This window comes from Neolamprologus multifasciatus, chromosome 19, assembly GCF_963576455.1.
Source record: "Neolamprologus multifasciatus chromosome 19, fNeoMul1.2, whole genome shotgun sequence".
NCBI lineage: Eukaryota > Metazoa > Chordata > Actinopteri > Cichliformes > Cichlidae > Neolamprologus > Neolamprologus multifasciatus.
This window is the reverse complement of record NC_140457.1, coordinates 12466099-12494002: the sequence shown is the minus strand read 5'-3', so window position 1 is coordinate 12494002 and position 27904 is coordinate 12466099. Positions and strand designations below refer to the sequence as shown.

The following is a 27904-nucleotide window of genomic DNA, read 5'->3' as shown; positions in this document are numbered from 1 at the left end:
TTCTTCTTTTTTTTTTGCATTTGGCTCTCCAAATTATGGTAATTGCAGGAACGTTTCTGCAATTTTCATAAAGCTTCTTAAACACCCTCTTCCTGAGATACTCAAAAAAGACTGGGGAACATGGAGTAAAGTTACTTCTTATTCTATATCTGCAAAAAGACACAAACAAGACGTGCCATGTTAATATTCGTGGCCTTTCTAAAAAACCATTGCAGCTGCTTCAACCCTGCTTCAAGTCTTTATGCTATGCCAAGCTAAGTGTCAGTAGGCTTTGGTTTAATACCACAGCAGATATTGAAATCTTTACATGAAAGATTGAAAACATGTTATAAAAATGTAAATTATTACTTTGCACATGTGAAAAATATGAATATCAGATACATCCCCTGTGTAAGTTTAAAGGTTTAACTACAACGAAAGCTGTGCCCTAAAATCTTCTCCCATGCTCACCTGTAAGACTTCGTAGATGGCTTTCCTGTACATGGGCTGCTTGTTGTAAGTTGGTTGGTGAAAGGCATTGTTAAAGGAACTTAAAGGCAATAGTTTCTCTACACAAACCTGTGAAAATACACATAAAAATAAATTATTATTTACACCGCATGTTTAAAGGAATCGTGTTGAAGTAAAAAAAACTTTCCGGACATTGAGTTTTCTGTTTATATTCTAAAGGATCATCTGGCTGAGTAAATAAAACCAATAAGCTCATTATAAAGTCTGTGGCTGTCACTATAAACAGACGTCTGTTTTGCTTGAAGAAGAAAAAAAAATGACCTAACAGCAATATTAATGTTGGCTCTAAAGACTCACCACTGAGAATTTTCCATCTCCAAACCACATGACCCATCTGGTTCCCTCAGCAGCTCTGCTACGTCCCGTCATCCACCAGGATACGATACGGCCTGGCCACCAAGAGAATCCTCGGAGCTTCCCCCAAACCAGCTCGCCGATGCCAAAACCACGACCGTCCTGCAGCCAAAATAAAAGACAAATCATCCCCTCTGCTATGACTTGTGGGCAGAGTTGTGAAACCTTTTTTCAACAGCCTGTCTAGGGATATTTTTTACTTTTTGGATGGTTAGATCGCTTAGATAAAAAAGTTTATAAGAAAATGGTGACCGTAGCAACATCACAAATCACCTTTTTTTTTCTGGGAAAGCTAAACTCACTTTCCCATAAAATATCTTAACATTGCCAGGGATTTTTATGTGGGAGAAAACTATGAAAAAAGTACAGCTTATGAAAATAGGTTGAATAATTGGCGAATTAAGTAATTGATTTACACTATCTACTCCAAATAACCATTCCCAGAACGTGACCAGCTACCTTGCATGATAAAGATGAACCCTCACCGTCAACTGGATCCATTATCCAGTACAGACTAGCTTACAACCAGACACGAGTCAGTGGGAAACCCAAAATGATCTTACCTCATACTCAGACTCAGTGTCTGGAGTCTTGGGGGATGTCTTGTCTTCTCCTTCGATGGCGACAGGCTCAGGGGTCGTGGCCACAGTGGGGGAAGCTGGGTCAGTAGGCTGTTGCTGCTGTTGCTGCTGCTGAGGTGGCTGCTGATGTTGCAGTTGTTGCTGTTGCTGTGGCAGCACCAGCGGTGATTGCTGTTGATACTGAGGCTGTGACTGAGACTTAGTGTGTGGCTGCGGCTGCTGCTGCTGCTGTGGCTGCTGCTGCTGCAGTTGCTTTGAAGGCTGTGGGTGTTTGATTATTGAGACCTCTTCATTCCGGTCTCTGTTTCATTATCCTCGTGATCCTTCATCGCGTTCATTGCTGACATCTGTTTGGCCTTTTTCTCTGCCTGAAACAAAGCCAAGTGATAACAGAGATGAGGACATGATGCGTGCAAGATATCAGGAATTTACACTATTAGAGGATTTTAAAAAATATAATTTACAAAAAATATGTATAAATGTGACCAAATCAGACTTATGTATATTAATACAAACAGCTGAAGAATAACTGTGAAAAAAGAAGAAAAAGAAGCCACTTGTGATGAAGCTAACCAGTAAGAGCACAAAGCTGCACTTTCTGGATTGGCCATTTGAGGCTGGCTCCAATAGCAACTCAATAACCATACCCTCCCATGTTAAAACATGGTTTTGGTATTTATAGAAAAATTACTGCCCTCACACCAGCTGTGCAGGATCTGATTTGTTAACGCCTCCGTTTTAAATATTATTAAGCCTTAAAATTAGGGACGTGGCCAGTGCGAATCACAGGTGGGCGGGAGCTGTAACAGCTAGCTATGTTCCAGACTTCATCTGCATCTCTCATTTTGTGTCTTTTCATGCAACTGTGTGTAGGGGTAGGCGGTATAAACGGTATACGGTAGAAACGATATAAATTGGCCAACGGTAGAGACATCAGCGAAAGCGCACGTTGATGGTGTCATCATCAAGCTGCGCCTGTTTTGGTCGAAAGCATTGCAGAGAGCTGCAAACAACATCATCTGCAAATATGCCGGGCGACAGGTAATAGCAAAGAGACGAAGCACTTCTGGAATATGAGGAACGTCAAAAACTGCGCTTCCTCCACTTCCCTACCATTGATTCATTAATGCCGAATTCTCTCGCAGCCGCTCTATTCCCATGTTGTTGCTGTATATTAATGACTAACCTCATATTGTGGATGGATTATCTCAGTTGTTCTCCTGACTGAAGTTTGGTCCATTTATAGCATCCTGCTATGCAATTGCATGTTTCCCTAACCACCAGAATCTCTCACGTTAACTTTATCGAGTGGAAAAAAGTTAGCGTTCATCCTTCAGCTTCACTGTGCTAATGTTATGCTAACGTAGCTGTTTTGCTAGCGATCACGTAGGACATTATTATATACCAGCTAGTCCAACTTCAGTAACCCTACAAACGTCACTGCTTAGTTTTCTTTCTTCATTTATGTTGGAAGTGATAGCAGAGCTGTACGTTTTAATTTCTTCAGATATCTCTCAGTCAGAACATGGCATATCATGTTTAGGTGGAAACTAGCGAGCTAAACTTCCTGCTAACTTCTAACTCCATTGAATTTAATAAATTCTGTTTTCATTGTTGTCTGGATGTTAAACTTAATTGTTCCACCTGGTAAAGCAGCAACGCTGATCATTTTATTAAAGATGAAATAATTTAGACAGTTTTTAACTCTCAGTGATGCCGCAGCGTTCATTTGACTTTGGGACCTTGAAGTAATGGAGTTTTGGACCCAGATTACTCCGCCAGGCTCCTGACTACGGTAGCCGTAATGCCTCCGAGAATCCATCCGGCGGCTGCGGCTCATAGCTTACCAAAGTTGTGCTAAAACATTTTTGACAGATTTTTGAGCGCCGTGTACCACATAAAATCTGTTTGAGGTCAGTAAGCACAACCAGAATTCATACATAAGGCACACTGTCGATTTCTGAGAAAATTAAAGGATTTTAAGTATGCCTTATACTGTGTAAAAATACGTTTATACAGAAGAAAAGAATATATCGCAATATATATCGTTACCGCACATGCTTCAAATTATACCATAATATGGATTTTAGGCCATATCGCCCAGCCCTACAACTGTGTGACAAATACTGACTTGCTGTGCAGATTAATTGTACCTTTTCAAAATTTTGTGCACCAGTTTCGGTGAGTGATACTTTGTTTATATGTACTTAGCGCTAATTAGCAGCCGTCTTTTCAGCATGTTAGCACTAGCTAATAACTTAACTAATACCCCACCAACTTGTCAAGATATGTAATGAAGCACAGGAAACCCAGGTACATGCAAAAAAAAAAAGTCAGCCAAGCAATGATGAAACATCAAGATTTTAAATATTTGCTGTCTTAACTTCATTGACTATAATATTTCTCAAAACGCTGTGAAAAATCTACTTTATTTGAACTAAATCCTCATATAACATACCTCTTGGCTATCAGAGCAGAAACCCCCACGCTTTGCAGCTAAACATGGATGTGCGATCCTTTAGCCTGATAACACTGTGTGGTTTGTGTTTGATGGACAACCTACTGAAGTGTTAAACTGAAGCTTAATCATTTACCAATGTCCTTTAAGTGAGTATTTATCAATTTGCAACATTCTTAAACCACAAAAATAGGCACAGTTTGACATTTTCAAGTTAAAAAATTAATTGAAAATAAACAAAGGTAGATAAATGATGTGTCACCTGTGCCTCACTTCTAGGCTGAGCTACTGTAATTCATTATAATCAGGTTGCTTTAAAAACTCCTTGAAGAGCCTTCAGTTGATCCTGAACGCTGCAAGGGATGGATCAGGTGACACTGAACCCTTCTTTAGTAATGCTGCAACAGGCTTAGGCTGCTAGGGGGGGCTTCCTGTTGCTCATTCAGTCTGTTTTCACTACCTCTGTTAATACATCACTAAATCACATTTAATCTTTATTAATTATTAAATATCTCTTCCATCGTGAATCTTTTGTCCTGTCTTCCTCGCGTCATGCCCAACCGGTCACAGCAGATGGCTGCCCCTTCCTGATCCTGCTTCTGGGAAAGGTTTCCTCATGTTAGAAGAGTGTATTTCCTTCCTACTGTCACAAAGTGCTTGCTTATAGGGGGTGGTGTGATGTTTCTTTTTGTTTTTTGTTGTTTTTGGGGATGGGTGGGGGGTGTCTTACTAACTTCAAGGAAATAAGGACGCAATATATCAAAGAAGTAAAAAAAAAAGACTGCCAACATCTTCTATGGACACAGTTTTTTACTCACAAGGGAAACAATTTGTTACGCAGCCCAGTCTTCCATAAATCTGGTCATGCATGAAATGCTTCCCTCAGATATAGATATAGCTGTACAGAGGCTGATGGATTTGAAGCCATTTAGCTATAGAACATAAGAGGTACGCCTCATTTCTGCTGTGTAAATGCAGAATGGTAGCCTTTGCAAACGCGTCTTTATCTCTGCATGTGAGACCTATTCATCAGCAGCGCTGAATACAATAACTCTATAGTGTACAGACCTGCAGTGTATCGTTCACTTGGTTTGTGGTACCTGACACTGAACCGCTAGGTCGATCAGAGAGGACGAGACACAGCCGGGACTTAAGCCTCTCACAGCAAATCCCCAACAGCTGCACTCATTCTGATGTCTCTCTCTCTCAAACACACACCCAGTAGAACTGTACTGCGAACACGTGCTAACTTTCTTCTTCCTTTCTTTCTTTTCCTTTGTCACACACAGAATATATGCAGTACCATATGTAAACACGTGCTGGTCATACTATAGGCTCCACGTGAGAGCAGTGCTGCACAGCTGTGCTTACTTTTGCTCAAGTGTTTCTCAGGTTCTCATATCTCACTCAGAGGCTCTGTGGGAAGAGGAGAAAAAAAAAGTCAAACAGCAGAGAGGCTGAGAGAGAGTATAGCACAACGCTTCGTCCTCTCCCCCAGTGTGACTAGTAAACAATAGCGCCTTTAAGGGGAGGTAGTGCCGAGCATGGGGAGGGGTGTCGGCGCAGAAGAGTAGAAACATGTGCTCTTCAATCAAGAGGCTCTGCTGTGGTTTATAAATATCTGTACTGTAGTGCGGGATGGATGGTTCAAAGCCCTCGGCCATATGTGTTAGGCCTCTTGGCTGCAGTACAAGAACACTGAAGTTAGTGTTCGAGAGCCCTGCGTGAATGTGCGGTTCCAGTTGGTAAAATACAAAAACTACCAAATGCCAGTTAAGCTGACATAGTTTGTGGTGGAATAATCTGTGTTGTTATGGGCAAGTGAGGAGGGCAGTCACTGGTGTAGCTGTGATGAAATGAGCTGACTTAAGACTAACTGGAAGGGGGGTTTAATGAATTAAACTGGCACAGTGAGTTTCTTCATATTTGTTGACTGGTAATTGCAGGTATACAGAGTTATCTGTAAAAGCCAACGAAGCACCTTTTTCCTGCATTCTTTTTTGTGTTTTTAGGACTCGGCTGTCTCCATGACTCCTTCTGCTCGGAGCCAATGAGAAAGTGACGCTGAAAATGCCAGTGGGGGGAGGAGAGAAAGTACAGTGGCTATAAGAACCAGATATTTGTCTTGCCCCCTTTTGGGGGCCTCACAGTGTGTGTGCAGCTCCACCAGCAAGACAGGTCCTCAGAGTCTAAAGGGGAAAATACGAAAGGAGGTAGCAGAGACACAATGCGGTCTTTATCACTTACACACGCCTGCCCGTCACTGACAGCTTAGAAATACCAGATACCAGAAATACCATATATCCGCTGTCACGCCGTGCTGAACAACAATACCAAAAATGACAGCAGACATACTGTAGTTGTAAAAACACTGCAAAATAAATGTGCTGAAAACAACTACACAATCCCCCTCCCCCCGCCCTCCAAAAAACTATGTTAAATGTTATAAAGTATCATGCAAGACTAAGCTTCCAGTGATCGTGGACTTTGTTATGAGCAGAGAGAAACCAGAAGCTCTGCAGGCCCCTGGCAGACTGTGGAGACATGTTGGGCGCACAATAAGGGATAATCGGACTTAGAGGCTGTGCTGCATGATACCCTGAGGGCTCAAGGGGTGACAGAGTGCACTGCAATGGAGGAAGAAAAAAAAGAGAAGTGATATTGGTCTCTGGGGTGTGCAGATGATACTTTACTATCAAATCTGGCAGCACTTGTTAACAAAAAGGTCACTTTTACTGCATAGCTGCAGTCAGCAACTGTCTATTATATGGTTATTAACTTTACAAGTTATAGACGTCTCAGTATTTACGGGTCAAAGACTTAAAAGTGCAGTTGCTGAGATGAAACAACACTGTGCATGTTAAAAATAATATGATCCAGCGACAAAGAGAAAATCAAATCTGATAACAGAAGAAGCATGTTAAAACTTCAAGAAAAAATGCCATTTAGTCAAAACAATCAGGTATCCTAAACATTAGATGAAATACACTGTCACAAAAATTACACTGAGCCTTTGAAACAACACAAAAGAGTGTGACCTTTGAATGCAGTAGTCTGTCATGCGCAACAGGCAGGGGAGGCACAGCGGGGACTCATTTGTGTGACTGTGTGATGGATAATGCAGTGAGATGTCTTTTCAGTGCAAAGACCTAAGCTTATCTGCTGAGCAGAACTGCAGCAAAATAATAAAAACTAAAGCCACAACAGGTGTAGTTAACTCCATATGGAGAATAATCTGATCCTAAGCTTTGAAAAAGCTTTTAGCGTGGAAATACTTTGCAAAAATGCACAAATGTCAGGTTCAGTGGCTACTGCTTTCATTAGGCTGATTTTAGCACTGATCCCTACAACATGAGTGTCCTCGGAAGAGGGGGTGCAGGGGGTCACATCGCCCCGAAAATACATTTTAAAAAAGGCCATCTGTTTCTCATTGTATTACATCCTTTTAAGAGATAATTAGGAATTTTACAGAGCTACCCATGAATAGATAAATCAAGTTCTCCATTAATCCACAACTGGAGTTGTTAACAAAAAAAGCCACTTAAAATATTTCTAAGGGATTGAGTTTTTACAGTAATCTATGTTAGGAGTCAAACAGAACAAAGTGCACAAAGATAGGAAGCAAAGGGCTTTGAGGCCTACACAACAACTTCACTTCACCCTTTTTCTAGGTGCATGTTATGTAAGGTGAAGGATACCGGCACTGAGGAAATAAAAAACAAACATTTTTTTTAAAAGTTAAATATACTTCACCTCTAAAAACAATCCTATTCTAACATTTCTAGCTGCTGCTCTGAAGCAGGAAATAGTTTGAGCAAGTATTCAACCCACGGGAAAAAGTTTTTTTCATGCCAATCAACTTTTTCCCAAACACGGCTAAAGCTCCCTGCTCCCTCTTCCCTTTTAAAGAGACGTTTCCTTTTAAGCCGTGCAGAGCAGATGGTCCACAACAATTCTCGTGGAAATACCTGAAGTCAGCATATTCCCCTCGCTGTAAGCAGGCTAATCAGACATGCACACTATCCCCCTGTGTTATCAAACAAACAATGCAGTGCACATACCCATACACGCCAGCGTGCAACCCTCATAATCCAGTGTGGGGCTGAAGTTTTTTTTCCACCCCCACTCTTGGCGTAGGAGAGATCGCTTAAAAAAAGAAAGCATGAACATTTCTTTGTCTGGGAATTCAGGGTCAGGTGATTGCCGACAGGAACGCTGGTTGGCTAGAGAGGACTTGCAAAATTTTGGCAAAGAGCCAAGAGGCTCTCTTGCAAGCAGGGTTGGAAATTTGCTGCAAACCTCATCTTCACCCTCATATCCATAGCACAGAGTTCATTTCCATAGCTGGGGGAGGGGTCCTTGGAAGAATGGAGCAGGGAAAAGGAGAGGGAGAGACCGAGAAGTCCACTGTAACACAGGGCAAATGAAACAAACAGAGATCCTGGAGAAAGTGCAAGACAGGCTTTCAACACCATATGGCCCCTGTTGCAGCAGAATGCAACAGCAAAGATCTTTGTAGCAAGAGCAGAAACAAAATTACGGGATATGAATCATATCAAGAAAGGGCTTTTATGTCAAAGCAAATCACCCTTTTATGCAAATGAGTTCAAAGCTTGCAAAAAGCTAGATAAGAAAAGGATGGGGAAAGGGGGGGGGGGGGGGGGGGGGGGGGGAGCAGGTACATTCAAAATTTGCATCTTGCAAATCCCCGTAAATCCCTGTCTTGTACAGCTACTTCTTCAAGAGTATCCACCTCTGTTTGGTAAATGTGAACTACCCACTTTGTATTTTATGACATTTCCCTCGTAGGACTAATTTGGCAATATTTTCTCTCTGGAGACACTTTTATGGTCCGAGGAGAGCAGAGGGAGAAGCGAGCAACAGAAAAAATGGAAGACTCCCCATTATGTAACAGATGAAGGTAGGTGTCATCACATTACTATGAGGATTAAGTAAGCAATGTGGAGAATTTTACGATGAAGGATGATCTGTCATCATTCACAGATGATAAATGTTCTAAAAAGAAATATCAAGGCTAAAATATTTGCCAGAAGATAAAAGAGCAAGCTGTGTGATTGTTCTGAGTGTAGTTAATGGATATAAAATATTGTTTGAAGTCTGTTAACAGGTAGCACAGAGGTCTTCATAAAACCTGCGTAAAAATCCCCTCCTTTATTTGGAAGTGGCCACTGGTTCTGGCAAAAATAAGAAAAAAAGGAAGGCCAACTGTACCACAATGCAACATCATCCAACAGTAAAATTAGACAAGTGGAAATTCTTGGTTTGCAAATGCTGTTTGATTCAGCAAGAGTAGTATCAGGGACCATAAAAACAGATCATATTTCTCCTATTTCAGCTTCTCTTTATTGGCTTCCTTCTAAATCCAGGAATGAATTTGACATCCTTATTCTGACAAAGTCCTGAATCATCAGCCTCCAACATATTTTTTTGTATTAGAGCATTTCATTCTCAGATTGTAGAGTAAAAGTAGAATGGGAGGCAGACCCTTCACCTTTCAGGCACTTCGCCTGTGGAACCTCCCAGTTTGCATTTGGTAAACAAGCATGCTCTCTAGCTATCATATTTGATAAAGCTTAGAGTTAGCGCTGTACTCGGTGACCCTGGACCTTCCCTTAATGCCCTAGAGACTGAATGGTGACCGCCTGGTCAGAAAAAATATATACGTAATTAGTCAAAAAGATGATGACATGCAAAAAACTTTCTTACAACTGCTTTGGTTGCTAGTATTTCGCTGCAGTCGCCCATACAGAAGAGGTCAGCTTGTCTAAAAGCACTCCAACTACATGCTAAACCATAGGGAGCCTGTGAAGAGTGGAATGCAAACAATAAAAAGAAAACCATTTATTTTCACAGTAAAAGTTGCATCTTTTGAAGTGTGTTGGTTTCAGCAAAAAGGGACAACTTTTACTTGAATAGCAAAAGTTTTGCAACTACATGTTTGCAAATCCATGCAACCACAGCCACAGAAATCTGCTGCTGAACAAACCAATTAGGTTTTTGATGCAGCACCTTCTTTGCATCCAATCTCACCCAGTAGCAGCCAGCAACCTCGAGGAACCACTCAGCAACCTGTCAGGGCATACACATTTTTCTCTACCGACTGGAGATTGGCAGGGGGTTGCCAACCTGTCTGAAGACCTGTGCAACTGAGGCCTTAATTATGCTGCTACCAACTGAAGCTGCTGGGGGACTTCCCACGATGCACTGAGTGCTTCTTTTTGACTCATGATGCATTTACATGCCACTATAAAAGCTACTTTCGGCAGCCCCAATATTCAATAGGGATTGCTACAGCTGGTTGCTCAGTATGTTTGATTTGGCAATACTGTCAGGGGGGCTTTACTTTAAAATACAAAGCACCTTGAGGCGATTGTTGTTATGATTTAGTGCTACATATAGCTATATATACAAATTAAGTTTACTCTGCAACTGTTGGGTTGTAAGATGAAATGATTGCTACTGTGATTACGTTTCAAAGCAGTAAAGTCGGCTGGTGTTTGTCCAGCAGAAGAACTCTGACTTTGTCTATAATACGTTCTGCAGCACATACAGCAAAGTACACAGCACAGCTGAGCAGATGGTGGGCAGAGTCAAGCAGTGTCTTCACATCAAGTTGTTAACAACCTTACAAAATACATTGCTAGAATTTTTTTTAAGTGCATCTATAATACACTACTTTTTTCTATTTGACTGAATACACAGGAAGAAAATGGGTTAATATGCTGATAATTCCTTTTTTTACTCCTGAATCATTTCCCATTAAATTATGAACCCGTGCAATATATAAGCATCTGCGAAAGCTTTGAAAATACTACTCTTACAAGATCATCCTCACACTGGACTTTCATTTTTAAACACCATTTTTTTAAATCTAAACTTAGTCTGATCTAGCCAATTAAAGTACATTCGATATTAACAAAGACAGAGGGAGAATCTGTCCTTAGGAGACTGCATTGGCTGGCTCAGCTTCAACACACCAAAAGCAGTCAGAATGATGCAAATCGAAATGTAACACATTTTCATCCAGGAGGCATGAATCATATCAACACACCAAACGGATGCTATTTACACAGCTGTGTGTGATTTCTTCTCTGCAAATGCAAGACACAAGAACTAAGCCAGGAGACACAGGAGCCTACTGAGCCAGAAAGGCCTGGAAATCCACTGAAATAAATGGTACCTTCATGAGATATCAAATGACCCATCAAATACACTTGGCAGAGCATGAATGCACTACGAGCTCTGTCTTTTACCCTGGCGGCTTTAGTCAACGCCTGTCACTCATCCTGCCGTCTGTGGTGGCTGGGGTAGAGCTGGGGTACTCACCTCCATCTTCCACTTGGCCAGCAACTCCTCTCTGGTCCTCTTGCTAATGTAATAAGGGTCACCAGCCTGGAAGGTTATTCTGGGCACGGGCCTCTGACGAAGGCTGATCTCCCAACCAACTCCCCCTCGCAGCCTGCCTCGACCTCCCTGTTTAAGGCGTTAAAAAAAAAAGTTAGCTATTTGTTTTTGATTCTTCTTCTGAGAGTTTCTGTCATAAGGAAGCATCCAGATTTGTAGTAAAATGACTGATCTGTCGCTACAACCTGCAAATTAACAATTTAGGTAACAACTGGGTAATAATAAACTTAAAATGATGGGGTTAACTACATTGCTAAAAATATGATGTCTCGCATGCTGGTGATTGGTCAGGCAGGAAGAAATGATGTCACCATGTCTAACAGACTCAAGGCCAACAACACCGACTTATACAACAAGCTCCCAAGTGTATTTGATATTTCAAATTTATACACCATCAGGTACCATTTCTTTCATAAGTCCAAAGGCAAGAAAACTAATAGCCTCCAGTTGTGTAATGGTGCTGATACAGTGTAGGCTTCTTTGCTCCGTTTATGGGAAGGCATGTGGCAAAAGTTTAATGAGTACATTTAAAGGAATAGCTTCTCATTTTTGCTAAAAAAAGTTCGCCATGCCATGTTCAGTTCAGAACCCAACCGGTTTGACTTCTGGTTTGACACGAGCAAGGTAATTCACCCACTTCAATAAATGAAGCTACACTTCTGCAACGTGGGACAGGCACCTTAGCTACATTAACCAAAGAATAAAGACACAACAGGACAGAAATCTTACCTCAGTCTTTACCGCATCACTCCCATCCTCCTCCTTGTGCTCCACATCTAGAGAGAAGACAGTGACACAATGGATGGCCTGAATCATTCATAAGAGAGAGGGAGCTGGCATCGGCTTTCGCTGTATCAATGTTGAGCTTCAGTGAGCTCTCGTCCATCACTGAGCCATATTATACATATATTAATCTGACCCCCATAAATGACGTGTTTGATCAAATTAAAGTCAAGTTAATAAACTGCTGAAAGATACCATAGCCACTCCGAACATTCGGAGGGCCTGCCCAAATTATGATGAAGATGGAGGGTGGCCAGGATTACTTGCAAATGTTGTGTTTCTGACCTGATATCCCCCCCTCATGAGAAACACAGCTGGCTGCCATTAACATGGCCCCTTCCTAACTACTGAGAGTGAGTTTTAAAGGCAACAGTACACTGCTTCACATCTGTGACTCTGGGGCTGTATATAATCTCCCTGCCAATCTCCAAAGCCTGAAATGGATCGACACATGATTCTCATTTCCCTGCAGTTGTCTTGTGTAGATGGAGATGTATGTAGTGAGGAGACACAATAGCCAGTACTTGTCAACATTATTTTGGAAGGAAAAAAACAGCCTCCTATTTTGTGTATTAAAGCTGAGGAGTGAATAATTTACTTTGTACCTTAGCTGAGTACAATTTTGTCAAAGCTAAGTTTGGGCATTCAAAGATCACAGACTTCACAGCTAACAGGAGGGTTTCACCTCACAGTTCATTCAGTAGGAGTTTTTATTTTTATTTTATTTTTATTTTTTTCTTAGTTTTAAAAGATTTATTTTCACATTTGGAACTGTTTTAATAAACCCCACTGAATCAATTTAATGGAAAAATAAAAAAAGAATAAAAAGAAAACCTGACAGCTGAGGCCAGCTGGCTACAGTCCAAATGACTCTTAAATTATCCAAAAAATAACTGCAGTGTCATATCTTTGTCCACACATATAAACACACACACCTACACACACGCACACTTACACAGTTACCTGCACACACCTGTTTAATAGACTTCTGTTTGATACGCCTTCCCAAGCTTATCTTCAGTTGTCCATTTTAAATATATTGTTTGGGTTTTTTTTTTTTATTCCTTTCCACACTACACTCTTCATGATGGAGTCAGGATAACAGCTGGGGGGACACTTCATACAAATACGCTGCTGCTGCCACAACTCAACTAGTTTTCCTTCTTGGTTGTCCCAGTCATTTGGTTTAGCCCATTTTAAAATCCACTGATACCATTTAGACACTTCACTTCATGATGCATTCCTGCTGGCTGGTTGGAAGACACTAAAGAGGTTGAAGCTCCAGTGCTTACTTGACCAATACGTAATGAAGTACCACAGGTTTTCCTGGATTGTCAACCTCTCTAAAATTACTGCTTATCTCCACAGACCTTGGAAGTAGGTGAAGCTGTGCTAGAAATGTCCTAAATATTAGACACTGTGAGAATTTTTGTGTCCCAGATAATCTTCGGTTGCAAGACTTCTACGGCGGCCAACATTGAACGCTTCTCACTGTACAACACAAGACCACCGTTTTGGGATTTCCATTATCTTGGACACCCCAAAATTGCAAGCTGGCTTTAACACTGCCAACACTATAGAGAAATCCCTCATGCAACCATGGCGATGAGAAAAATGAGTATCACCAGTTTTGATATAATATTTCTGAGGGACGTCCTACAGATTATTAGTACGGTTTACTAGACTACATTCATGCAGCAGTTAAAAATGTCTGATTGCCACTGTACAGCTTTTAGAATATGATATCACACTTTAAATTATACAACAGCACAAAAGTAGTTCAAATTTAAGTAGTAGGTCAAACTAGAGCAGGGTGATATGACCAAAAATATTTATCACGATATACATTTGAAAATTTGCGATAACGATATAACTGATATATATAATTGTCGATATAATATAAACTAGCAGCTGTTTTTATGTGCATTAAAGTTATATAAAAATTTAACAGTGCATATGCAAATTCCTTGCTGACAGTTTAACCAAAAGGCATTTCCAGTGGAAATTGGCCGACATATCCTCAGCATAACCATGTATAATATCCACAAAACTTAAAAAGAGGTTATACACACACAATACGGTAATATTATCTTGAAGCACAGTACGTATCACTCTGCCAGGCTCCTGACTACGGTAGCCGTAATGCTCCGACAATCCATCAAGTGGTGCAGGTTCATAGCTTAGCAAAGTCGTACTAAAATATTTAACTGATTTTCGAGCGCCGTGTAGCACATAAAATCGTTTCGAGGTCAGTAAACACAACCAGAATTCTTACATAAGGCACACGGGATCATAAGGGGCACTGTCGATTTTCAGAAAAGTCAAAGGATTGATTTTAAGTGTTTCCAAAAAACACGTTAATAACGACGGCCCGCTAGCATGCTCTACCAAAAATAGTGCTTTGTGTATCTGACGGACGAAAGCTAAACCAGTTCCACACCACTGAAGTTGCAGCATTTTTACAAACCAATTCTGGTTCATCCGTTTCATTCAACGACCCGCTTTCGCCCTTCTCATTCTCCGCCATGCTTTTTCCGCCATGTGCGTATGAAAAGAAAGGCACTGCGCACGCGCGTTTTACCCATATTCTATCGCAATATTTCATTTTCTTATAATTATCCAACATTATACCGGTATTACCGTGAACAGTATGATATGGCCCAGCCTTAGGTCAAACTATAACCAGCTACAGTAATAATATAGTAATAAGAATCTTTGTAAACAAGCAAGCATTCAAGAATTTTGAGCAATGTTTAGATTTTAAGTGGATGAGTCAATCTAACAACTATAGTCCTTCACTTATAAGCAAAAAGACAACTAATCATGGATATGTGTGGGTTTAAGTGGGCAGAAACTCAGTGTAAGAAGCTAAATTTTTTCAGGGTGCTATTCTTGCCAAGAAATGAGGAGATATTCATATAAGAAAAGCTCTAACCGCTGTATTATGGCATTTTGATCCAAAAATGCAAACCTCCCAACATTACTACTGGAAAATTCTACTCTTCTTTTTAAAAATCTGTAAAAACATTCACGCAATTACATGAAATCATCATGCTTTACCCACCGCTGATATATTATTACTGCTCAAGACACTAAAGAGTACCAGCAAGTCCAGTGTTTTGCACAGGAAAGAGTGCCTAACTGTACAGAGGAAGTTGCGAAACCGTTAGTAAGAGGTACAGCAGCGGGGTAAAGCTGTCAAAAATGGCACTGAAAATATTTGCTGAAACGTGCACTGAAACCGCAGTCTAATAAAAATGCTTCAAACACAGTAAAAGCTCCAGTTGGGATTTCCCATTAACTTGGCCATGATTTAATGTCTGGGGGTGCACACCAACAACGGCATGTTATTCATTCTTAAAAGGCATTGTTTGCCTGTGTTCAGCGGAGCAGCGAGAGGTTAGCCTGCGAGCATGGATATCACCCAACTGAAACGCTAGCCTGGCAGCAGGGATTCATGATTTATGAAAAGTTTTTCTGCCACAGTGGCTGCAGAAACATTGATAAGCAAGCCAAAATCAGCTTCATCACAGAAGCTCAAACCAGAAGCTCGTGTATTACTTTCACTATGTTTAATCTGAATGAAGACACGTGTTTCGAAAAGTGCCCTGGCTCAGTGATATTACACCGGGGCAGCATACACACAACATTGAAGCAGCTGTGGCCTGAATTAGCATAATGGCACAGCCAGAGTACACATAACTAGCTGCTGTTTTAAAGCCCAAACACTATCATAACACTTGAGTCCTAAGAGGTTAAGGACAACTTTTGATGGCGTGTTTTCTGCACAGGATTGTTAGTGAAGTACCCTGCAAACCTGTCCAAACAATAGTCCGCTCTCTTAGCAGCCTCTTCAAGTTGGTTCCATGTGTGGCTGAACTTGCTGCACCACCACCACCCCACACACACACCCTGACCCCACCCCTCTCTACTGGTCTCCTTGTCCTCATCGGGAATAAGTGACTATATAACAAATCGGTGAGGCATGCACACTGCCAAGGTCACTGGGTTTGCATGAGGAGCTGGCTAATGTTGCCCACAGAGAGTATACTTTGCCAGTTTGAGTGGGTTCCAGCTCTAGTATTGCTGGAGCTCAGTTCAACTCCTGCTGGAGCTAAAGTCCTTCCTGTACCCTCCAGATGGATAACAGAAACCCTGTTTAGCTGACTATCGATCGACCGCAGTGCCCCCCACCAAGGTCTCTCCACTCTAAAAAGGATATACCAACACATTTTAAATGTTTAGTTAATACCTTAATAAGCCCCCTGCATGGATTGTTTTGGGATTTTTTTGCAGTCTGATATGCTGTTTAGTATAATGCAATAAGGTAAATGTTAACATTATGCATGCGCATGCATGAGTGTTTGCATAGCACCTTGCTGCTTTCACATTTCTGTAAAATGTGACCATCCTTTCTCCATGTTGATTAAAAAAAATCTTAAAATCTCAAGCAAACTTTCTGCAGTATCATCCCACATAGCTGCTGGTGAACACCGTGATGCAGCCATGTCGCTAACATCTGCTGCAGATTTTGAAGGACTTGCAGAGTGCTTGCAAACCTCTACTCTGAGTATCTGATTGTGAAGGTTGTTTGTTTGACTTTGTGGCTAACGGTGCTTTATCACACTACCTAGTTCCTCTGTCTGACAAACTGGGTGACATGTCGACAACTGGTCTTATCTTGTTAGAGAAACTTTGCTGAGACCTACCATTTCTGTTACACAGCTAAAGTGGTAAGGAATGCTTATAGGTTGTTTCCTGAAAACTCCCACATTTAACAATTCACTCTAGATTATCACGGCACAGGGCTCATTAAAAGTGGTTATCGTGGAAAAGAGTGCTGACAACCCTTTCAAAATTTTAGAGATTAGGTCATTCTTTATGTGGTCTTTATGTTTGAAAAATAATTACAAACACATTTGTCACTGAAACACTGGGAATTTACAAAGCTGCTGTTAATTTTCTGAGTTAGCATGCTCCTATATTAGACTAAAGTTGTAAACAGTGCTTTAATGTTGCACTTTCCACTGGTTTCAAATCTGTGTACTAGGACTGGGCGATATGACCCAAAATTCATATCTCGATATTTTTTACCTGGACGGCTCTGACGGCTCTGACAATGTGTACTCAAAAAAGACACATTCTTTGAATAGAGGCACAAGTAACACTTTTTCTGACAGTAATATTAGCCTTTTGACAGACTGGTCAAGTGCTTTTCAATAGTTTTAACTTCATGCAGTCCCTAATAGTATACTCCCTAATAGTTTTCACTTCATACAGTCTACTTCTAAGGCTTCTCCTCACTGTAAAAATTAGATGTGGTGCATTGATTAGCGCTGTCACCTCACAGCAAGAAGGCCCTGGGTGTGAATCCCAGCTGGGACCTTTCTGTGTGAAGTTTACATATTCAGGTTTAACCGGTAATACTAAATCAGCTGTGGATGTGATTGTAAATGGTTTCTGTCTCTTCTGTCTCTGGGTCTCTTCCACAGTGTTTTTTATCCTGTCTTTTGTCCAGGTCACAGCAGACAGCTGCCCCTCCCTGAGCCTGGTACCCCTGGAGTTGTTTTCCTGTTAAAAGGGAGTTTTTCCTTACCACTGTTGCCAAGTGCTTGCTCATAGGGGGTCATCTAATTGTTGGGGTTTGCTCTCTATTATTCTAAGGTCTTTACCTTGCAATATAAGGTGCCTTAAAGCAACGGTTGTGATTTGGCACTATATAAAAAACTCAGTGGAATTAAATTGTCTCACTGTGTTAGCCCTGTACCAAATTGGCAGCCCATCCACAGTGTACCTTGGCTCTCACCCTATGACAGCTGGGATAGGCTAGTTCTCCCCACGACCCTGAATCAAATAAGCGGAAGAAAATGGTTGGCTCAAAACACTTTTGTGATTTATCACAGAATTACCATCATCAAGGTAGAAATGTGGAAATCAGATTTCCATGCCATCTGCATTCCATGCTAATGGTGAGCGGCACTGGACTGAGCTTTAAGAAATCTGACCCTTTTTCACCTGCAGCCAATATGCATATTCCTGCCTTTTGCTTGGAAGTGAAGTAACAGATCCTAGAAGCACAGATCAGGTGTATGCAGAGTGCAGACTCAGTTTGTTAAGAGTTCTGGGCACAAAGCCATCCACCTGGCAGGACCCCCGACAGGGAGGTGGCCACAACAGAGACCTGCCAGCTCCCAACAGAGGCCCGTTGCCAGGAGAGAACTTGCTCCTCCCCTCGATTTATTTATTGCACACATCAAGGTCATAGCCAGTGTGTCTGCCGACTGAGAGCGGAGCAGGAGAGGCACGTGGCTGAGGGAGAGATAGGACAAAAAATGGAGTGCATGTGTGCTGTGATGGGTGTGTTGGGGGGGCTAAGTGATATGGTTAATCTCCATCTTGGCCTAAAACCTACCTGTCAGCAGTATTTTCTCACAACAATGCCCCACTGATTTACATCGCTTTAAATGGTTGTTTTCTTTCCTGGTGCACTGCGACTGGTGCTGATTTAGTCCAACAGAACAAAAATCTGATCTATGCAAAATAATTATATTTGCCATAATTATTTTGTCAAATTATTTCCTGAAAAATAAATATTTGAGGCATTCTTCAGTACGACATTTCCTTTTTGTCCTAATTTTCTTGCATCCCTCTATTATAAACGATTATATCCCGGTAATTTTAACTGTTAATGTAGCCATATTTTCAAAATGAACATGAGTAGAGTAATAAATTACATGCACTAATCATTTTGTCTGTTACATTGTACAAAGTCCAATAAATGCAGCGAACAGTCGCATTCGAGAAGCTGGCAGCAGAAACTACTTGTGCATGGAGACATTATTAGAAAAACTGAACAGACAGATTAATAAATAATTGCTTCTTTAATCTAAAACTGCACACTGGGAGCAGAGCCTGTTCTTGTCTTATTAAAAAGTTAAACATCTGGGCATTTTCCCTAAATTTTTAATTAAGTGTTGTCTTCAAGATTAGTTTGTGAATTCATACTGTCAGAGCTGCTGGTACATGTAGTCTGCGTTTTGATGTTTTAACGAACTGCTGGATGAGTCGAATCCTTTGGGGTAAATTAAATTTGTATTCTTTTATATCCTACTAAAACGGCACATTGTAATTAACTTAGAGGATAGCGTAATAAATGTAAAGTGATCCACTCTCCTTTTCACTACATTATCTGGTAATTATCCCTTTCTTTTTTCATTACATTTGCAATTTCATTTTTGTCATATGGAGCATATGGAGCTTTTAAATGCCAACTGCTTCTGCATACTGAAAGCATTAGGTAGCCCAAACTGAGGTAAAATAAGTGACATATTGCATGCATAACATTCTGCATACTGTGTCTCGCATAAATGTTAACAGTGGAGATCATCATCACCGATTTGCTTTGCAGACTAGTCTGTGCGGCAGCATGAAGGCACCTCTTCGAGCCCAGTGTTACTAATCCTGGCAGCATCAGTCAGCCTACTTGGTCTGACATCCATTTACAGTTCATTACTCAACATCTTGTACTTGTCACACGCCCAGGATTTTTTCTTCCTGGAGCCACACAAGACTGATCAAAAGATAGTAAACCTCAACTAAAAACTAAACAAAAAACCCCAAATGAAAATGGCCAAAATCTTACATTTAGTTGGGCGCTCCAGTTTCCGCCTCCCTCGTTTCTTGCGCGGCGTCATCAGGCAGTCATCATTGGCTTTCTCCAAGTCCTGTTCTTCCCGGCTAGACAGGAATCCGTTCTCTTGAGGATGACTCAGACTCTGGCCCTGAGAGCTGTCCTCCGCACGGCAGGAGGAAGGGTCTCTGGGAATCCCATTCTCGACTTCCCGCTTCTCCTGTTTTGGGAAGCAGGCATCGGGCATCCTGTCTCTGATCCCGCCCATGTCCCCATTGAAGACCTGTGCCATTGCCATAGTGTAGCTATGGCCTACACTCGCACTGTCTTTAAGAGAGCCACAGCTCTCAACCTGCTGAAAGGAAAAGGGGAGGTTGAAATGTTAACATCCTGATGATCGATCATCCTTAAAGATTCTTACAGCTGTATGCTACAAATTGATGTTTTGAAGTGTACAACAGAGTTGTGCCTCAGCAGTCATGAAATATGACTGGATAGCTGGCTATGAGATAAACACAACCTTTCTGAATTTACAACAAATCATCCAGTGGATCTGAACGACCCACAATAAAACAGTTGGCACTATCTGTGTCAGGATAAGCACTTTTCAGGGGTGGCTAAATGGCCTTTTTCAAAGAGAATGTGAATGAAAGCATTCATCTCTTTCATATTAGACAAGCCTAATTAAATTTCCTCAGCTCTATCCGGACAGAATCAAACATGTAGCTCAGCTCCGCACGTATTAATCAGTGAATTATGGCAAACTTATAAACTTCAAAGCTGTGCCAGTAAATGTGCTGTACAGCCATTAACTTGCAAGAAGGAAAGGGATTACATTACAGTTCATCAGGTACACTAGTGCACTTTTTGTAGTCATGTATTCATCATTACAGCAGCACGGAAATATGTTGAGAATGTTGGCTGTTTGACAATGGGAAGGCTTTTTCTCCGGCCAGTTTGGAACGCCCAGTCAAGTATTTCATTCTATAAAGCGGAGTAAATTCAAATAGAGCTGACCTGAAGCTGACAGTTTCAATGGCAGGAACTCAGTCATCAATCCTTAAATAAAACACCAACTATCTTAGAAGACCTAGAAAAGTCCTAAATGTTTGAAGCAATGTAATAGTGTCTTTGCTACTGCCTAAAAATAGCCCTAAAAACAGAGTTAGTGAGACAGTCCCACTACAGGGTCACAGAGGGGAGAAAGTGGAGCGTGTCTTGTGAGATTAGACTGTCAGCAGTTACGACAGTATCTGAAACTTTTATCTGCAGGTATTTACAGAAGTTTGAGGAAGGGGGAAAGCAATGCCTCAGGAGGCTTGTCTGTCATCGGACGACGTTGAGCAAAGATCCTCTCCAGGAAGGTAAGGATCAAATCCGTAATCTGATTCTTACAGTCTGAATAAGCAAACACAACTTAAATCAAGTTTTAATGTCTGTGTAATGGATGCAATGCAAATTATGAGTAGCAGACATGCAAAAGAAAAAAAAAGCTCCAGTAGAAGTTGCTCTGAATCGTAAAACAAATCTACAGCAAGCCAAAGTCGGTTTCAAAGCATTCTTCAGAGGCCGCAGAACTCTAAACGACTTCATCACTGTAGTAACTGAGAACAAATTAACTGTAAACTGAACAATTGCACTCCTACAAAGAACAGCTCTCCAGTAAATCTCCTTGACACGATGAATGAAAACAACCCAGAGCTCAGACATTATTAATATTCTGACTCAGTTTACTACTAGAAAAAGAGGCTACAGTATGTGCGTGCGTGTGTGTGCGTGCGTGCGTGCGTGTGCGTGCGTGTGTGTGTGTGTGTGGGGGGGGGGGGGGTTACGCAAATATCACACACATGCAAAAAGAAGAAGTAAGCAAAGAGAAAACCCAAAAAACTCATATTCTCAGACACACATGCTAGCAGCACACAGAACCCACAGTGAAAGAATTATGCAACAGATTTGTGACATAGTTAACAGCATGCGGCCCCTGCTGCAGGTCAAAAGTCAAAGTTGGTAAATCAGGCAGCTTAGACAGAGAGAGAGGTTGAAAAAATAAAGACTAATTACCTCAACCAACTTACTGCAACTTACTACAACATTACACTCACACACCCTCATAGAACTAGCTGCAGTAATAATATGATTATAAAGGTTTCTAAAAATACACATTGAAATTAAAATTAAATGCAGATGTACGCCTGAAAATATGAGCTAATAATTCATTACACTGCCTGATAACTTCTTACGTTATTCAATTAACAGCAACTGGAAACTGTTACACGAATAGAGGTATTTTGCTGCCTTTCTACATGTTATTATCATTGATTGAAGATCTTTTGTTTCTGGAAAGCTAGCCGAACAGGAAATATTAAGATGTTTATGGGAGTTTTTCTTTATTTTCAGGTTTTTTTTTAATACCACTCCAGTGTTTGATCTGTTTAACAGAAAACTAATCATCACATTTAACAGGCAACAGGGCTTTTTTGCAGGCAAGTTTTTGTTTGGATTTTTTATATTTTAGCCTGAAACTTCAGAAATTCATCAGTTCGAGTGAAACTAGTGCAGTGCAGCAATAAAGAAGCTGGGTGCCCTAAAAAAGAGCTTAGTCATGTTACTTTGTTCAGGCAGGTTTTCTAAAGGATTAGCTCAACATTTTTCCAAGCAAAACCTGTTTATTCATGTTCCTGCCAAGTGCTACGTTCTCATGTCTGTACAATAAGACAGCGGTCCCCAACCCCCGGGCCTCGGACCGGTACCGGTCCGTGAGTCGTTTGGTACCAGGCCACGAGAGTTGAGGCTCAGGTGTGAAATGTATGGTTTTCAGGGTTTTTATCGGTTTTCAGCGTTATTTTGTTATCGTTTTAATCGTTAACTCGGTTTTCCTGGGTCTTTTCACGTGTATTATGAATAAATCTTCTTTTTTTCGGTACCGGTACTAGTTTTATTTTGTTGTATTTATCCGCGACACCTTAAAGGCCGGTCCGTGGAAATATTGTCGGGCATAAACCAGTCCGTGGCGCAAAAAAGGTTGGGGACCGCTGCAATAAGAATTAAGCTATAGCAAGTATTTTATCAAGACTTTACACACCATATACAAACTTATTCTATACATATAATATAGTCAGTATATAAATAGCTATCTGTGTACAGCTCCTAAGCTATGCTAACATTCTGATGGCTTTAGTTTCATACTCACTTTGTTACCTAGTATATTGATCTTGTCACTGAACACTTAGAAAGAACGCAAATATATGTAAAGAGCAGAATGAGTGAGTATGTACACAATAAGGACAAAAGTATAGACCTGAAGCAATGGGGCTAAGATTCAAAGATTAAGAGGTTTGACCCAATACTTTCACCCATATAGTGTGCATTGATAAAATACATACACTTTTGTAGAAAGGACATTTCTGAGAATTTCTCTCCACTGTCTTTGTCCATGTGGCTAAACGCAACATACGAAGAGGGCTGGAGGCTTGTTTACGCTATCCTTTCCAACAATTACCTTCTGTTTTCACTCAGCTTTTGACAGTTTGCATGGAAAACAACATTTTAAAACCAATGTTCCATGTCAGCCTCTTTTCAAAAGAGTCAAACAAAAGAATTAAAAAAGGCTTTCTGACAGCATTTGAAGTTAGCCAATCAGGCATTTGAGTGACTCTTTTATTCAGAGAATAACAACAACAACTGTGAAACATCTATGTGAGCAGAACGCCTGGTATACGTGGTCAATCCCCCACAGCTGTTAAAACACTCAGTGAGGCGCCCCAATTCTGCGTACGGCTTTTCTTGATCAGTTATTGATACCACTCCTTAGCTTCTTTAAAAACAGGGGCACAAACCCTCTGGCATATCCCCTCCAACCATACACTATATGTAAATATTTGTCTAATCCTTTTTTTCCTTTTTGGTTTGTTTAATTGCACAGTGAGAGTTAATTAAGATGATTTTCAACAGAAGCTTATGCAAATGATAACATCTCAGGGAAAGAAAAAATACCCAGAAACATGTTGGCCCTTAGAGTCATTATTAAATCGGAGCTTTTAACTACACAAGGCATCACAAACAGACAGCAAATGGTGTTAGTGTAGTGCATGCATGTATCTTGGAAACAAGGTTCAAGAATATGTCATGTTTATTCATGAGTGCAAAGGAGTACACGTTGTGTCTTACAGGTTAACAGATTTCTGAAGGCTAAAATAACACTTGTTTTTCTACTGAAACTGTTTATAGGTGCCATGTGCAAAGACAAAACAAGAGCTTTCATTATAAACTGGTACATGCCTCAAATAATGTGGCGTACAGATAAACGATTACTTGACGATGAGGCAAAAGCACGGCGAGGGGAAGAATAATATCACACATTTTTAGATGGGCTTTCCTTACAGGCATTTCCGCCATTATAATCTTTCTGCTTGAATGGAATGATGAGATTCACTCAGTACATCGGGCTTATAAATACCAGTGAATGAAACCGAATATGGCCAGGTGGGATTCACAAGAACAATCATGTTGAAACTGGTCAGATGGTTAAACGCATCGTTCTGACGATGCTGGAAAAGGGCTGAATTTTGAAACCAACAGTCTGACAAGCACTTCACGCGATGACTGGCCAGCTACAGTATGTGAAGGTGAAAAGGCAGCCATCTGTCCTTCTGCCTTCCAGGAGGGTTTCAGTTCAGTAGTTTCAGTTCTGAAACAGCAAGCCTTTGGTTGTGGTTGGACAACTTGAACCCATTTTGAGTTCTAAATTTATTTCTTTGCAACTTTTTTTTTCTTTTGACATTTGATACTGAAGGCAGGAAACAACGCAAGTCAGCGAGGAGGCTGATATGTGACAAAGTGAAGTGGCTGTCTCGCTCAGAGATGAATTACAACAACAGCAACAGTGAACATTTGAGCATTTGGTACATGTGGTCAATTCCCCACGCAGCTGTGAAAGCACTTACTAAGGTGCCTTGATTCGAAGTAGAGTGTTACTATACCAGGTATTAATACTAGCTCCAGGCTGCTTTAACCTCCTAGGAACTGGCATCCACATATGTGGACATCACATTTTGGGTTATTTAGACCAAAATACTCAGTTTCGCTCTACAAGGGCCTGATATCCACTTACGAGGACATTATACTGCTGCTGTTCTATCAAAATTTTAAACGAATATCCTCATATGTGGCACTTATTTTTCTTAAAAACAAAAATAAGTTAAAAAAAAATCTGGTAATTCTTTGTTTTTACATTCATCAGGCCCCAATGTGACCAAATATCAAAGAGAAATTAAAAATGCATGCCGTGGAAGAGTTTGGGTCTTAGGAGGTTAAATTTACTTACACAAGCCCTCTGGCACATCATCTGCAAATATTTTTCTAATCCTATTTTTGGGTTTGTTGAATCAGACCTAATCACTGCAAAACAAGTATGCACGCGTGGACAAATGTAATTTGTTTAGACATGTCAACACTCACTGAAAACTGCTTGCGTTTTCTTCCAGGCTTGCTACTTTTAGGTGACTTCTCCTCCATCAGGTCCGAGTCCAGTATTGTTCTCTCACCCTATCAAGAAAAAATGCATGCCACAATTTAGACAAAGTACCTGCAGCTGTTTGGGTAAAGATGCACGTAACACTGAAGGATTTAATTAGTGCATTTTTGTGTACAATCAGCTAGATGGCAGTTTCACCTCCACCAAAGATGCAGCACAAGTGATAGTAGATCTATAGGAAACAGAGACAACTGCACTACAGTGAAACACTTGAACATTTGGGAGGACTGGAGCAGGTCCTCCAGTGTCTTTGGTTGAGTGGACAATGAGACAGATAGAAACTGAATGACACATTCCTTTGAACTAGGCTGAAATGAAAGCTCCTCGGACGCAGTGCTGACCTTCCACAGACAATTCCCTCTTGACACCGTTACAAAGACATAGATCGGCCCCCACCTTCCCCTGCTGCAATTTCCCTTTGATTAATAAAACTGTCTACCCCCATGAACAAAGCCCCATGTCTGCCATCACCAAGTACCCCTGGGGTTGACGGGAGAAAAGATGATCCTAATGTAGATGCTTTGAGTTTCAATATTGACTGAATAGAACCACCAGTGCCAGGTTTGAATGCAAATGAGAGTGCAACGCCATTCCTGACAGCTGCAGTGGGGGGGTGGAGGATGGAGGGCCGGGTCCTTATTAAATTCCTTCAGTACTGAATGTGAAATTCCATCAAAGATAAACGGGGTCTCTGCACTGTAGGCATTCTCCAACCTCTGCTGACATGTTGATAAGTGTATGTATGTCTAATCTCTAGTGAGATGGCGTAGTACAACATGATAAAATGTTACTATGAGATAGTACAAGCTTTTGTCTATATATAATGGGTGGAGTTAAGTCTAGCAAAAGGAGTTACTGAATTACGGCGGTAAAGTGGTATAAAACATTAATAACTTTAAGAAGCAGCAAACCAGAGTAAAAGCAGTCTCCAGTGCATATCCACAGTTAATTTGTCATCTTAAAGACATTTAACTAAAAATTATAACACTGAACATATGAAACCAGGTCGGATTTAGTGTATTTCAATATGACACAGAATTACTGTGCTATGCAGACTATGGACCCATTAGTAACATATTCATATCCATCCCTTGGAAGTATCAAACTGCAATTAAAGATAAAAGCAATTATGGCATTCCTTTAACCTTGGATGTTGGATCTCATGTGCTGGGAATTATTTCATACCTGAGCTGTCTGCGCTTCATCAAGAAGGTGATGCCATGAACACAATCCTTCAGCAATACATGGAGTGGAAGGCTGCGACGCGTTCATGGATAGAGCCTGGTGGGTTTTCTATGTATGGCTTATTTAGGGAGTCATAAATACACAAGAGTGATGGTACAGATTACATGTTGCCATTTCAATACTGTTTGTGTGCAAAGGTGGCGCTGGCATGAATTCTCCAACTTTCCGAGTGGCACGTTGACTTGAATGGGCATTTCAGCTAAAACTTCAGAGACTGGGAATTCAGGTTTTTGACTTCCTGCTTCCAACAGAATGCAGGATAACTGTGGGACTGAAAAGCGAATCCAAGGTGGAAATGCCTTGAACCTTAATTATTTCACAATGACCAACAGGAGGCGACTCTTGTAGTTGCAAAAAGAAGACTTGCTGTATAATCTATGAGTAAATGAGCCTACTTCTCACTCAATTTATGACCTCAGCAAACACTCTCCTACTGAGTTTAAGACCTCATTCACTCATTTCGCGTGCTGTTTAACACAGCATGACGTTCATTTTTTTAAATTATGGTTCCATTTACAGTAAATTAACAATAAAGCAGGTTATGCTTTAGGATTTGACTCATAGTGTGGCATTTTTGGGGGGGATTGGCTGTGGTTCAGGAGGTAGAGTGAGTCATCTATTTTTTGGAAAATTTAATCCCTGATTCCTCCAACTCGAAGCATCCTTGGGCAAGATACTGAACCCCAGGTTCCTCCCGATGTATTCTTTGGAGAGTGAGTATATGAATGCTAGGTCATAAGTGTTTAGGAATAGAAAAAAGCAAAAAAAAAACTTCTATGAATGTTCGTGTAAATGGGTGAGGCTTATAGTCAGTGTTGGGTAACGGAATGCATGTACCGCTGTTACGTATTTAAAATACAAAATATGAGTAACTGTATTCCGTTACAGTTACCGTTTAAAAAGGTGGTATTTAGAATACAGTTACTTTGTTGAAATAAAGGGATTACACTGCTGTCTTTTCCTGTTTGATATGTTAGGCTATGCCCTCTCTTTTTTTGGTAATTCCACACTGGTGGAAACCCAAACAAAACACGCATTAAGAGGCTCTAATGCCTGTGTCTCAATCTCACGTCTCATAATGACGTGAAGAAATATTTTAAAAAATGATTTAATATGAAGGCAATAGGAAGAGTGTTACAGGCATCGCCCTAAAGAATGTAGCCCCATGGGCAGTGTAGTCCGTGCTGCAGGGAGAATGGACTGCTCTACCCGTTATGTGTCTGTGAGTGAGGGAGGGAGAAAAAGGAAAAGTACGAGCTGTCAAAGAGCAGAAACGGGAGATGAAAGCATGTAAATATAATAATAACCACTGCAGCCAAAAAGAGTCCCTGATGAGCCCAGTTGTAAGTAAGCTATTAAGACTTGACTGTACACCGTGTTCGTGT

The 27904-nt window shown here is 40.8% G+C and overlaps 1 protein-coding gene and 1 long non-coding RNA gene across 2 annotated transcripts in view; one reads left to right on the top strand and one right to left on the bottom strand.

The window, feature by feature from the left end:
* LOC146496106 (DNA (cytosine-5)-methyltransferase 3A-like) overlaps window positions 1-27904 on the bottom strand; it is a 48862-nt gene that overhangs the window by 16684 nt on the left and 4274 nt on the right. Inside the window, 8 exon segments of the mRNA XM_085142813.1 lie at window positions 451-558; window positions 808-966; window positions 1428-1739; window positions 1742-1813; window positions 11251-11397; window positions 12058-12104; window positions 19754-20096; window positions 25199-25285. Of these exon segments, the coding sequence (XP_084998939.1) occupies window positions 451-558; window positions 808-966; window positions 1428-1739; window positions 1742-1813; window positions 11251-11397; window positions 12058-12104; window positions 19754-20096; window positions 25199-25285 (1275 nt within the window).
* Window positions 20094-27904, top strand: part of LOC146496096 (uncharacterized) — a 236414-nt gene continuing 228603 nt past the window's right edge. Inside the window, exon 1 of the long non-coding RNA XR_014871101.1 lies at window positions 20094-25049. This is a non-coding gene — a long non-coding RNA (uncharacterized LOC146496096). The remainder of the gene's footprint in view (window positions 25050-27904) is intronic.